The 15,121-nt window shown below is 47.0% G+C and overlaps 1 protein-coding gene across 1 annotated transcript in view; it reads right to left on the bottom strand.

Moving 5' to 3' along the window:
* LOC140198469 (uncharacterized) overlaps positions 1–15,121 on the bottom strand; it is a 151,656-nt gene that overhangs the window by 118,851 nt on the left and 17,684 nt on the right. Inside the window, 1 exon segment of the mRNA XM_072259554.1 lies at positions 2,527–3,051. Coding sequence (XP_072115655.1) covers positions 2,527–3,051 — 525 coding nt within the window.

Here is a 15,121-nt window from a genome sequence, read left to right as displayed (position 1 = left end):
TTTAATTCCCTCATCTAAGTCATTAATATATATTGTAAACAACTGGGGTCCCAGCACTGAGCCTTGCGGTACCCCACTAGTCACTGCCTGCCATTCTGAAAAGGTCCCGTTTATTCCCACTCTTTGCTTCTTGTCTGCTAACCAATTCTCTATCCACATCAATACCTTACCCCCAATACTGTGTGCTTTAAGTTTGCACACTAATCTCCTGTGTGGGACCTTGTCAAAAGCCTTTTGAAAATCCAAATATACCACATCCACTGGTTCTCCCCTATCCACTCTACTAGTTACATCCTCAAAAAACTTGCAGGTTGAGTCAGTGGTGAGGAAGGCAAATGCCGTGTTAGCATTCATTTCAAGAGGTCTGGAGTACAAGATGCTGAGGCTTTATACGGCACTGGTGAGGCCTCAACTTTAGTATTGTGACCAGTTTTGGGCCCCTCATCTTAGACAAGATGTATGGCATTGGAGAGGGTCCAGAGGAGGTTCACAAGGATGATTCCAGAAATGAAAGAGTTATCATATGAGGATCGTTTGTTGGCTCTGGGTCTGTACTCGCTGGAATTCTGAAGGGTGAGGTGGGATCTCATTGAAGCATTTCTTTTCCAATATTTTTATTAATTTACATATAAAAATACAGAGTACAGGAAAGAAAATATATATCAATACATTATGCTGAATTGCACATGGAGACTCCTTACCCTATATTTATACAAGTTAATTAATTTGTAACATTGAAATATAGTCATTTTATTATATAAAAAAAATCTAACCCACTACCAAGACCGAAGATGATTAGTAAAGAAAAAAAGGAAAAAAAATATTAGTTATCATCTGTGCTTTAACAGCAAATCAAAGGCTTTGAAAATAATTCAGAAAAGGTCCCCACAATGTTTGAAAGTCTTGACTAGATTCAGAGATTGAATATCGAATCTTCTCTAAATTTAAACATGACATTGCATCATGTAACCATTGGGCGTGAATAGGAGGCTCCTCATCTTTCCATTTAAGCAAAAGCGTTCTTCTGGCCATAAGAGACATAAGAGCCAAAATGTGCAAGTCAGATGACTCCAAAACAATATCCTTTCCTCCAACAATACCAAATAAAGCCGTCAAAGGATTAGGCTTAAAGTTTACTTTAAAAAAGTATCAAGAAGGTTTGAAATACTTCTTTCCAATCTTTTTCAAGACTCGGACATGTCCAAAACATATGAATCAGTGAAGCCTCTCCATTATTACATTTATCACAACACAGAGATATATCTAAATAAAAACGAGAAAACTTATCCTCAGTCATATGAGCCCTATGGAACATTTTAAATTGTAGGAGAGAGTGGCGGGCACATAACGATGAAGTGTAACCAATTTTAAAAATTGATTCCAAGTTTCCTTCATTGAAACAGTTCTAATGTAGAAAGGGCTAGACAGAGTAGGTGTGGGAAGGGTGTTTCCCATTGTGGGAGAGTCTAGGACAAGAGGACACAGCCGCAAGATAGAGGGGTGCCCTTTCAAAACAAATGCGGAGAAATTTCTTTAGCCAGAGGATGATGAATTTGTGGTATTTGTTGCCACATGCAGCTGTGGAGGCCAGGTCGTTGGGTGTATTTAAGGCAGAGATTGATAGGATCTTGCTTGGACATGGCATCAAAGGTTACAGGGAGAAGGCCGGGAACTGGGGTAGAGGAGGAGATAGAAAAATGATCAGCCATGATTGAAAGGCACAGCAGACTCGATGGGCCAGATGACCTAATTTTGCTCCTGTATCTTATGGTCTATCTGATTCAAAGCAGAAATCCTGGCTCTATTTGTGTCGTAACTGCTCCTCATATTCTGCCCAGGCAGCCTGCAACCTGTTGACAGGAACATTGAAGTCTCAAACTTTTGGTAGTCGCTCCCTCTCTGTCACTTTTCCTGTTTAATTGTCTCTCTCCTCCTGATTCACCAGCCCCATCACCCTATCTCTTCCCCCTCCTCCCCCACCCTCTCCATTCCCCATCACCCACACACTCCTCCCCACCTCTCTCCCTTTATTCCAGGCTCCACTTTCCCCTCCTGTCAGATTCTAAAATCTTCAGCCCTTTGTCACTGACACATCTCACCTCCCAGTTTCTATCATGTTTCCACCCGTCTCTCATCTACCTATCACACCCTCGCCTGTCAATTTCCCTTGGATGTTACCTGACACGCTGGGAGACCCCGGTGCTTTGTGTGTTACCAACTCTACATGTTCCATGTTACCAAGTTTCACCCTGACCTCCCTCTTCCAGTCAGCACCACTACCACTTGTCCCAGTTACTCTGTCAGTCCCGGTGGACTTTAGGAATTGGGGGAGTCGGGGAGCTCAGGACCCGACGCCCGTGGCTGCTGCTGAATCCGCAGTGTTTATGTTCCATTGACAGATGCGGTGAACGAGTTAAAACTAATGGATCGATAATTCTCACATCGTGTTTATTTCACTCTCCGCACATTTATATTTACACTGACTTACTCCTGACGCCGGTCCTGGGACCCAACCCGTTTACAGACCTGGAGCGGAACTGGAGCAGATTCTCAGCCACTCGTCTTCATTCCAAGTTTCGAATGAAGGATAAAGTTTCTCCGTGAATTTATTCCCAGTGAAGGTGTGGAGATGGGACTTTCTCTCTGCGTTGTAAAATGAAACTGTCCCGGACTCGTAACTGAGATAAACTCCCACCCTCCCGGGGATGGGATCGGCAGGGAGACGGGACACAGGGGAGGTGAAAACCTTCATCTCGTCGTTAACCCGCCCGATGATCCAGAATCCGGTCTCCGGACTCGTTCCAATCCGTTCCTTCCTCTCCACAGACTCTACAGCGACTCCCAGGCTCCAGCGCCGATTCCCCGTCACCTCCACCTCCCAGTAATGTCTCCCTGATGTGAATCCCTCCGATCCCAGCACACAAAGCCAGAATGTGAACCTCTTCCCGGTGTCAGGGAGATCCCTCAGGGTCGAGGTGTATCTCACAGTCTTCCGATCCTCAGACACCTCGAGCCACGGATGCTCCGTTTCCACATCCAGGGTGACAGAGACTGGGGAGAGAAGCAAAGAATTAGAGAGTCCCCAGGGATCATGGGGAGACCAGGGCAGCGCGGCCCCGGGACCGGGGGAGAGGCTGCTCGGGCACGTTCAGGTGGCCGACAGGACCCTCTTCCAGGGTTTTACCAAACTGCAGCGGATGGACAATAGATAATAGACAATAGGTGCAGGAGTAGTCCATTCAGCCCTTTGACCCAACACCGCCATTCACTGTGATCATGGCTGATCATCTGCTATCAGTATCCAATTCCTGCCTTATCCCCATAACCTTTGATTTCACTATCTTTAAGAACTCTATCCATCTCTCTTTTGAAAGCATCCAGAGACTTGGCCTCCACAGCCTTCTGGGGCAGAGCATTCCATATATCCACCACTCTCTGAGTGAAAAAGTTTTTCCTCAACTCCGTTCTAAATGGCCTACCCCCAATTCTTAAACTGTGGCCTCTGGTTCTGGACTCACCCATCAGCGGGAACATGCTTCCTGCCTCCAGCGTGCCCAATCCCTTAATAATCTTATATGTTTCAATAAGATCCCCTCTCAGCCTTCTAAATTCCAGAGTATACAAGCCCAGTCGCTCCAATCCTTCGACATATGACAGTCCTGCCATCCCGGGAATTAACCTTGTGAACCTACGCTGCACTCCTTCAATAGCAAGAATGTCCTTCCTCAAATTTGGAGACCAAAACTGCACACAGTAGTCTAGGTGTGGTCTCACCAGGGCCCTGTACAGCTGCAGAAGGACCTCTTTACTCTTATACTCAATTCCCCTTGTTATGAAGGCCAGCATGCCATTAGCTTTCTTCACTGCCTGCTGTACTTGCATGCTTGCTTTCAGTGACTGATGTACAAGAACACCTAGATCTCGTTGTGCTTCCGCTTTTCCTAACTTGACTCCATTTAGATACTAATCTGCCTTCCTATTCTTACCACCAAAGTGGATAACCTCACATTTATCCACACTAAACTGCATCTGCCCACTCACCTGGCCTGTCCAATGGTCACCCTGCATTCTCATAACATCGTCATCACATTTCACACTGCCACCCAGCTTTGTGTCTTCAGCAAGTTTGCTAATGTTACTTTTAATTCCCTCATCTAAATCATTAATATATATTGTACACAGCTGCTGTCCCAGCACTGAACCCTGCGGTACCCCACTGGTCACTGCCTGCCATTCCGAAAGGGACCCGTTAATCGCTACGCTTTGTTTTCTGTCAGCCAGCCAATTTTCAATCCATGTCAGTACTCTGCCCCCAATACCATGTGCACTAATTTTGCCCAATAATCTCCTATGTGGGACTTTACCAAAGGCTTTCTGAAAGTCCAGGTGCACTACATACACTGGTTCTCCCTTGTCCATTTTCATAGTTACATCCTCAAAAAATTCCAGAAGATTAGTCAAGCACAATTTTCCCTTCATTAGTCCATGCTGACTTGGACCAATCCTGTTACTACTATCCAAATGTGTCGTAATTTCATCTTTTATAATTGACTCCAGCATCTTTCCCACCACCGACGTCAGGCTAACCGGTCTATAATTTCTCTCTTCCTCCCTTCTTGAAGAGAGGGACAACATTAGCCACCCTCCAATCCACAGGAACGGATCCTGAATCTATAGAACATTGGAAAATGATTACCAATGCGTCCACGATTTCTAAAGCCACCTCCTTAAGTACCCTGGGATGCAGACCATCAGGTCCCGGGGACTTATCAGCCTTCAGACCCAACAGCCTATCCAACACCATTTCCTGCCTAATATAAATTTCCTTCAATTCATCCATTACCCTAGGTCCTTTGGCCACTATTACATCTGGGAGATTGTTTGTTTCTTCCCTAGTGACGACAGATTCAAAGTACCTGTTCAACTTGTCTGCCATTTCCTTGTCCCCATAATAAATTCACCCGCTTCTGTCTTCAAGGGCCCAATTTTGGTCTTAACTATTCTTTTTCTTTTCACATACCTAAAGAAGATTTTACTATCCTCCTTTATATTCTTGGCTAGTTTACCTTCGTACCTCATTTTGTCTCTGCGTATTGCCTTTTTAGTTACCTTCTGTTGCTCTTTAAAAGTTTCCCAATCCTCCGGCATCCCACTCGTCTTTGCTATGTTATACCTCTTCTCTGTTATTTTTATACTGTCCATTACTTCCCTTGTCAGCCACGGCCTCCCCTTACTCCCCCTAGGATCTTGCTTCCTCTTTGGAACGAACTGATCCTGCACCTTCCGCATTATTCCCAGAAACACTTGCCATTGCTGTTCCACCGTCATCCCTGCTAGGGTATTGTTCCATTGAACTTTGGCCAGCTCCTCCCTCATAGCACCATACTTCCCTTTGTTCAACTGTAATACTGACACTTCCGAGTTTCCCTTCTCCCTCTCAAATTGTAGGTTAAAACTTATCATATTATGGTCACTGCCTCCTAATGGCTCCTTTACCTTGAGGTCCCTGATCAAATCCGGTTCATTGCACAACACTAAATCTAGAATTGCGTTCTCCCTGGTAGGCTCCAGTACAAGCTGTTCTGAGAATCCATCTCGGAGGGACTCCACAAACTCCCTTTCTTGGGGTCCAGTACCAACCTGATTCCTCCAGTCTACCTGCATGTTGAAGTCCCCCATAACAACCGTAGAATTACCTTTGTTTGCGACATGCCAATTTTAACTCTTGATTCAACTTACACCCTACATCCAGACTACTGTTTGGGGGCCTGTAGATAACTCCCATTAGGGTCTTTCTACCCTTAGAATTTCTCAGTTCTATCCACACTGACTCTATGTCTCCTGATCCTATGTCCCCCCTCGCAAGGGACTGAATATCATTCCTCACCAACAGAACCATCCCACCCCCTCTGCCCATCAGTCTTTCCTTTTGATAGGACGTATATCCCTGAATATTCATTTCCCAGGCCCTGTCCACTTGAAGCCATGTCTCTGTTATTCCCACAACATCATACTTGTCAGTTTCCAACTGTGCCTTAAGCTCATCCACTTTATTTTTTATACTTTGTGCATTCATATACAATACTTTTAATTCATTACTCCCCTCACCTCCCATATCAATTTCTATTTCACTTGGCCATACTGGACGATCCCTTCTTGAGCTTCCCAACTGTACCACTTCCTACAGATGCTGCCTGGCCTACTGCGTTCACCAGCATTTTTCTGCATGTACCATCTTCCCGAGGCTTTTCCTCGAGAGGGAGAGCGGATTTTTCCCTCGACACACACAAAATTCTGGAAGATCTCAGCGGGTCAAGCAGCATGTGTTAAGGGAGGTATAATACAGTCGATGTTTCAAACTGAGACCTTTTCTCAAAAATGGAAAGAGAATCTGGGCTGAGAGTGGAAACGGATGTGAGAAAGGGGTGGAGCAACAACTGGATGAGGATGAGGTGAGTGAACACTGGAGGCATTTAAAATGGAGGTAAGGCCGAATTCATTAGTTAGTGCTGACCAACTCACTTGAATGATCTAGTTCCATTTACCTGTATTTTGCCCAATATTCCTTTAAACATTTCCTACCCAAGCAACACATACAAAATGCTGGAGGAACTCAGCAGGCCAGGCATCATCAATGGAAAAAACTAGTCGACGTTTCGGGCCAAAATCCTTCGGCAGGACTGGAGAAAAAAAGCTGAGGAGTAGATTTAAAAGGCTCGGGGGAAGGGAGAGAGAACCACCAGGTGATAGGTGAAACTTGGAGGGGGAGGGATGAAGTAACAAGCTGGGAAGTTGATTGGTAAGATCAGCTGATAGAGGGAGAAGGAGATGGGAAATGGAGAAGGCGGAGGGGCGGTTTGGGAGCATTACCAGGAGTTTAAAATGATGTTCTTACCATCAGGTTGGAGGCTCCCCAAACGGAATATAAGGTGTTGTATGGCCTTGTCCTGACAGTGCAGGAAGCCATGGATGGACATATCGGAATGGGAATGGGAAGTGGAATTAAAATGGGTGGCCACTGGGAGACCCTGCTTGTTCTGGCAAACTGAGCGTAGATGCTCGGCGAAGCGACCTCTCAATCTATGTCGGGTCTCACTGATACATGAGAGGCCACACTGGGAACACCGAGCTCAGTCTATGACCCCAAAGGACTCAAGTCAATTGTCACCTCACCTGGAAGGACTGTTTATGCCCCCGGATGATAGTGAGGGAGAATGTGTAGGGGCAGGTTGAGCACTTGTTCTGCTTGCAAGGATCAGAGCCAGGAGGGAGATCAGTGGGGAGGGATGAATGGACAAGGGAGTCACGTAGGGAGCATTCCCTGTGGAAAGTAGAAATTGGGGGTGAGGCAGGAGGGAAGATGTGTTTGATGGTGGGATCCCATTGGAGGTGGCAGAAGTTTTGGAGAATAATGTGCTGGATGCAGAGTCTGGTGGGGTGGCAGATGAGGACAAGAGGAACCCTATCCCTAGTAGGGTGGAGGAGGATGGGGTAAGAGCAGACATGTGTGCAAAGGAAGAGCTGCAGTTGAAGGCAGTGTTGATGCTGGAGGAATGGAAGCCCCTTTCTTTGAAAAAGTAGGATATTTCCTTCATCCTAGAATGAAAAGCCTCATCCTGAGAGCAGACGCGGAGGAGACAGAGGGATTGAGAGAAGGGGATGGCGGTTTTACAAGTAGGGTAGGATGAGGTATAGTACAGGCAGCTGCGAGAGTCCGTGGGTTTGTAATAGACATTGTGGATAAGCTGTCTCTAGAGATAGAGACAGTGAGATCAAGAAAGTGAAGGGAGGCATCTGAAATGGACCAGGTGAATATTAAATTAGATTAGATTCTACTTTATTGTTATTGTGCCGAGTACAGATACAAAGCCAATGAAATGCACTTAACATCTGACCAGAAATGCAAAAGAATAGTATTATTTGCAAAATAACTGTGATTAAAAAGTAAGTGCTACAGCACACAAATATAAAAGTACTGAGACAGTCCAATATGGGTGCAATACCGCTTCGCGCTGGAGCGGGACAGGAGGCTCCTGTATCGCCTACCGGATGGGAGGAGAGTCAAAGGTCCATGGTTAGGGTGAGATGCATCCTTGATAATGCTTTTCGCCCTGCCCAGGCAGCGTTTATGGTAGATGTTCTCAATGGTGGGCAATTGGGTGCCGATAATCCACTGGGCAGTTTTCACCACACGCTGCAGTGCTTTGCGGTTCGATACGGGACAATTGCCATACCACACTGAGATGCAGTTGGTGAGTATGCTCTCAATGGTACAGCGGTAGAAGACCGTCAGTATCCTGGGACAGAGGTGAGCTTTCTTGATGCTCTGCAGGAAATAAAGGCACTGTTGCGCCTTTTTGATCAGGATGGAGGAGTTCAGGGACCAGGTGAGATCATCAGAAATGTGGACACTAAGGAATATGAAGCTTGATACATGCTCTATTACAGCTCTGTTGATGTAGATGGGGACATGAGTGTGGCTCCTAGCATGCCTGAAGTCCACAATGCTCTCCTTGGTCTTCTGGGTGTAAAGGCCATGTTGTTGTTGGCATACCACGTGGCCAGGTGCTGGACCTCGTCCCTGTAGGCCGTCTCGTCATCCCTCCTGATCAGGCCAACCACCGTGGTGTCCTCTGTGCACTTGATTATGGAGTCAGAACCGTGTGCAGGAACGCAGCCATAGGTGAAAAGGGAACACAGAAGAGGGCTCAGCACACAGCCTTGAGGCACACCCGTATTCAGGGTGAGAATGGAGGAGGAGAGGTGGTCTGACTTAACAGATTAGGGTCTGTTAGCCAGAAAGTATGAGAGCAGGGTGTCTGTTAGTCAGAAAATATGAGAGCAGGGTGTAATTGGAGGCAAAGTGGATGAACATAGAACATAGAATAGTACAGCACAGCACAGTACAGGCCCTTCAGCCCACAATGTTGTGCCAACCCTCAAACCCTGCCTCCCATATAAGCCCCCACCTTAGATTCCTCCCTATACCTGTCTAGTAGTCTCTTAAACTTCACTAGTGTATCTTCCTCCACCACTGATTCAGGCAGTGCATTCCACGCACCAACCACTCTCTGAGTAAAAAACCTTCCTCTAGTCTCCCCCTTGAACTTCCCACCCCTTACCTTAAAGCCATGTCCTCTTGTATTGAGCAGTGGCGCCCTGGGGAAGAGGCGCTGGCTATCCACTCTATCTATTCCTCTTATTATCTTGTACACTTCTATCATGTCTCCTCTCATCCTCCTTCTCTCCAAAGAGTAAAGCCCTAGCTCCCTTAATCTCTGATCATAATGCATACTTTCTAAACCAGGCAGCATCCTGGTAAATCTCCTCTGTGCCCTTTCCAATGCTTCCACATCCTTCCAATAGTGAGTTGACCAGAACTGGACACAATACTCCAAGTGTGGCCTAACCAGAGTTTTATAGAGCTGCATCGTTACATCGCGACACTTAAACTCTATCCCTCGACTTATGAAAGCTAACACCCCATAAGCTTTCTTAACTACCCTATCCACTTGTGAGGCAACTTTCAGGGATCTGTGGACATGTACCCCGAGATCCCTCTGCTCCTCCACACTACGAAGTATCCTGCCATTTACTTTGTACTCTGCCTTGGAGTTTGTCCTTCCAAGGTGTACCACCTCACACTTCTCCGTGTTGAACTCCATCTGCCACTTCTCAGCCCACTTCTGCATCCTATCAATGTCTCTCTGCAATCTTTGACAATCCTCTACACTATCTACAACACCACCAACCTTTGTGTCGTCTTCAAACTTGCCAACCCACCCTTCTACCCCCACATCCAGGTCGTTAATAAAAATCACGAAAAGTAGAAGTCCCAGGACAGATCCTTGTGGGACACCACTAGTCACAATCCTCCAATCTGAATTTACTCCCTCCACCACCACCCTCTGCCTTCTGCAGGCAAGCCAATTCTGAATCCACCTGGCCAGACTTCCCTGGATCCCATGCCTTCTAACTTTCTGAATAAGCCTACTGTGTGCAACCTTGTCGAATGCCTTACTAAAATCCATATAGATCACATCCACTGCACTACCCTCATCTATATGCCTGGTCACCTCCTCAAAGAACTCTATCAGGCTTGTTAGACACGATCTGCCCTTCACGAAGCCATGCTGACTGTCCCTGATCAGACCATGATTCTCTAAATGCCTATAGATCCTATCTCTAAGAATCTTTTCCAACTGCTTTCCCACCACAGACGTAAGGCTCACTGGTCTATAATTACCCGGACTATCCCTACTACCTTTTTTGAACACGGGAATAACATTCGCCTCCCTCCAATCCTCCGGTATCAGTCCCGTGGATAACGAGGACATAAAGATTCTAGCCAGAGGCTCAGCAATCTCTTCTCTTGCCTCGTGGAGCAGCCTGGGGAATATTCCGTCAGGCCCCGGGGACTTATATGTCCTAATGTATTTTAACAACTCCAACACCCCCTCTCCCTTAATATCAACATGCTCCAGAACATCAACCTCACTCATATTGTCCTCACCATCATCAAGTTCCCTCTCATTGGTGAACACCGAAGAGAAGTATTCATTGAGGACCTCGCTCATTTCCACAGCCTCCAGGCACATCTTCCCACCTTTATCTCTAATCGGTCCTACCTTCACTCCTGTCATCCTTTTTTTTCTTCACATAATTGAAGAATGCCTTGGGGTTTTCCTTTACCCTACTCACCAAGGCCTTCTCATGCCCCCTTCTTGCTCTTCTCAGCCCCTTCTTAAGCTCCTTTCTTGCTTCCCTATATTCCTCAATAGACCCATCTGATCCTTGCTTCCTAAACCTCATGTATGCTGCCTTCTTCCACCTGACTAGATTTTCCACCTCACTTGTCACCCATGGTTCCTTCACCCTACCATTCTTTATCTTCCTCACCGGGACAAATTTATCCCTTACATCCCGCAAGAGATCTCTGAACATCGATCACATGTCCATAGTACATTACCCTGCAAAAACATCAACCCAATTCACACCCGCAAGTTCTAGCCTTATAGCCTCATAATTTGCCTTTCCCCAATTAAAAATTTTCTTGTCCTCTTTGATTCTATCCTTTTCCATGATAATTATAAAGGCCAGGGAGCGGTGGTCACTGTCCCCCAGATGCTCACCCATTGAGAGATCTGTGACCTGACCCGATTCATTACCTAGTACTAGATCCAGTATGGCATTCCCCCGGTCGGTCTGTCCACATACTGTGACAGGAATCCATCCTGGACACACTTAACAAATTCTGCCCCATCTAAGCGCTTGGAACTAATCAGGTGCCAATCAATATTAGGGAAGTTAAAGTCACCCATGTTAACAACCCTGTTATTTTTGCATCTTTCCAAAATCTGCCTCCCAATCTGCTCCTCTGTATCTCTGCTGCTACCAGGGGGCCTATAGAATACCCCCAGTAGAGTAACTGCTCCCTTCCTGTTCCTGACTTCCACCCATATTGACTCAAAAGAGCATCCTGCTACATTACCCACCCTTTCTGTAGCTGTAATAGTATCCCTGACCAGCAATCCCACCCCTCCTCCCCTTTTTCTGCCCTCTCTATCCCTTTTAAAGCACTGAAATCCAGGAATATTGAGAATCCATTCCTGCCCTGGTGCCAGCCAAGTCTCTGTAATAATTCCATGTATGTATCCAAGCTCTCAGTTCATCACCTTTGTTCCTGATGCTTCTTGCATTGAGGTACACACATTTCAGCCCTTCTACCTTACTGTCTTTACACCGAGTCGACGAGCTCAATATGGGTGCAGGAAGCAACACAAATGCAGTCGTCAAAGTAGCAGGAAAAGTGCGGAATGGTCACCAATGTGGGTTTGGAACATAGACTGTTCCATATAGCTGACAAACAGGCAGGCATAGCCGGGACCCACGCAAGGGCCCATGGCTCCACCATTTGTCCAAATGAAGTGGGAGGAGCCAAAGGAGAAGTTCAGCTAAGCGGAGCAGAGTAGTGGTGGAGGGGAACTGGTTAATTCTGGTGTCCAGAAAAAAAACCGAGAGCTTTGAGGCCTTTCCTGTCCAGATGTCTTTTAAGTTGTTGTAACTGTACCCACCTCTACGGTTTCCTTTGGCAGCCTCCTGAGCTCCAGGAAAAAGTTCCAGAATATCCAGCCTCTCCTTATAACCCAAACCCTCCAGTCCCAGTAACATCCTTGTTAATCTGTTTTATACTCTCTCAGTTTAATGACATCCTTCCCATAGATACGTAACCAGAACTGTACAAGGTGATTAAAATCATAAAGACAAGAAAGAGTGCGGATGCTGAAAATCCAAAACAACACACACAAAATTTCAGACTGAAACATCGACTGTTTATTCATGCCCATAGATGCTGTCTGACCTGCTGAGTTCCTCCAACATTTTGTGTGTGTTGCTTGGATTTCCATCATCTGCAGGTTTTCTCTTGTTGAGGGTCATAAAAGAAAGCTTTGGACACTTTGTCCTTCATAAATGAAAGTATTGAGTGCAGGAGATGGGATCTTATGCTGAAGTTGTATGAGATGTTGGTGAGGTCTAATCTGGGGTATTGTGTGCAACTTTGGTCACCTATGTACAGGAAAGATGTAAATAAGGATGAAAGAGAACAGAGGACATTTGCAGGGATGTTGCTCAGACTGGAGGATCTGAGTTATAAGGAAAGATTGAACAGGTTAGGACTTTATTCATTGTAAGGTAGAAGACTGAGGGGAGATTTGAGAGAGGTATACAAAATTATGAGGAGAGTAAATGCAAGCCGGCTTTTTCCACGGAGGTTGGGTGGGACACAACTAGAGGTCATGTGTGAGGGTGAAAGGTGAAAAGTTTAAGGGGAACATGAGGGGAAACTTCTTCACTCAGAGGGCTGTAAGAGTGTGGAATGAGCTGCCAGTGCAAGTGATACATGTAAATTCGATTTCAATGTTTAAGAGAAGTTTGGACAGATAATGGATTGCAGAGGTGTGGACAGCGATGATCACGGTACAGGTTGAAGGGAGAAGACAGTTTAAATGTGACGGCATGGACTAGATGAGCCAAAGGGCCTGTTTCTGTGCTGTACTTTTCTATCACTCTATGACTCTAGTACAAAGATGAAGTGGTTAGTTAGTTAACTGGTCATTGTAAAATGTCTTGTGGTTAAGCTAGTGTTGAAGAGCTAGTGTTGCTGGGTTGTGCAGCTTGTGGACCTGTCATGGTCCCGTCTGGCAATCCCCCTCCTTGCCATTTGCCTCAAGAATTGGGCCTCAATCACCTCATTTAGATTCCAATCATTCCCAGGTATCACTAACTACACGCACCTGCTTCCCATCAAACGGCAGGATAAGAACCCTGTGACCACAGCAAGAAGCTGCCAGGTCGTTGGTTGGCTCTTGTGAGAGTAAACCTTGTTTCCTATTCCTGAGAACTGTTAGTTCTAAGCTTCGCATCGTCTCCTGGATATCGGCTCCCCGTTCGCGGTGGTGCTACGCCTAACAACTCTGCCTCAGCATCTGAGTTCATCCCCAGCCACGCCCGTGTGACAGGCCCTGGCCAGCCAGGGCTACCTATTGGGTGCCCATGACCAACTACTTCGGGAGATCACAGAAAACCTTTGGACACTGTCCACGAATGTACAGAAGGTCAGTGAACAAGCAGACTGGCTCTCTGCTTCTTTTCCTCTGTTCCATCCAAGAACCCTGGCTACCCAAACTGCACCGCTCAGGATGGCTTCACCCCTGGAATCAGCAACACCACCCCCTCGACAGCCATAGGTACCCAAGCCCAAACCCTACGCCGGGGACCTAGGTATGTGCCGGGCTTTCCTGTTACAATGCTCCCCAGTCTTTGAGCTGCAGCATGTACCTCCACTTCTGATAAATCAAAGATTGCCTACATCGTGGGGCTGCTACGAGGGGATGCCTTGGCTTGGGCAACCGTGATATGGGACAACCGACCAGAGATTTGTTCCTCCTACTCCTCCTTTGTCGCTGAAATGAGGAAATATTTGAGCAATCCATTCGGGGTAAGGACGCTGCGAAATGGTTGCTCTCTTCCCCCTGTTCCTCGCAGAAAACCTGCTCCTACTGTTCTGGTGAATCAAACGACCCTCCCCTCAGCAACCCAGACTCGGATGCAGATCCTGGCAACCGTGAATTACCAACAACTGTCCCTGTCCCTATCCGCTTTGGTGGATTCCAGTGCTGAGGGCAATCTGCTGGATGAAGAGATAGCCACCCAGGCTGGAATACCTCATGAGCCGCTAACCACCCCGCTGGAGGCCCGGGCCTTGGCTGGAAAACTGTTGGCTCGGGTGACCCACCGTACGCCGCCCCTGACCCTGAACCAATCCGGCTGCTGACCGTCTCACACTGAGCCATCGCTGACCACCTCCACATTCACCTCAAGTCCCGGTAGTTCTAAGGTATTCATGGCTGACCCAACACAATCCTCAAATCGACTGGTCTATCGGGAGGATAGTAAAATGGAGCCTGTCTTGCCAGGCCAACTGTCTGTGGTCGGCCCCATCCCCCAGAGGGGCTACAGCGACCCCGCCTGTGTTGGAACCCCTCGACTTGTCCCGCGTCCCCACAGAGCACCATGACTTGGGACAGGTGTTCAGTAAACAACGGGCCCTTTCCCTGCCTTTGCACCGCCCATATGATTGTGCCATCGATCTTCTACCCGGGGCCCCGCTACCTACCAGTCGCCTTTTTAACCTATCCTGACCGGAGAGGGAGGCAATGGAGAAATACATAAGCGAGTCCTCTGCAGCGGGCATTATCAGGCCTTCATCCTCCTCGGTAGGTGCCGGGTTCTTTTTTTGTGGAAAAGGACGGGAATGCTTCGCCCTTGTATTGACTACCGAGGCTCAAATAACATAAGTTCCCTCTACCATTCTCTAGTTCGGCTTTTGAGCTACTGCATGGAGCCACTATGTTTTCGGTGCTGGACCTTCGCGACACCTACCATTTAGTCAGGATAAGGGAGGGGGACGAATGGAAGACTGCCTTCAGTACACCTCTGGGTCACTTTGAATACTTGGTCATGCCGTTTGACCACGTGGTCATGGGGAACGTACAAACTCCTTACAGGCAGTTACAGGACATGAACCCGGGTCACTGGTACTGTAAAGCGTTGTGCTAAC

The sequence above is a fragment of the Mobula birostris genome, chromosome 5 (assembly GCF_030028105.1).
Source record: "Mobula birostris isolate sMobBir1 chromosome 5, sMobBir1.hap1, whole genome shotgun sequence".
In the NCBI taxonomy this organism is placed as follows: Eukaryota; Metazoa; Chordata; class Chondrichthyes; order Myliobatiformes; family Myliobatidae; genus Mobula; species Mobula birostris.
The sequence above is the reverse complement of the archived record's forward strand: the minus strand, read 5'-3'. Positions and strand labels throughout refer to the sequence as shown.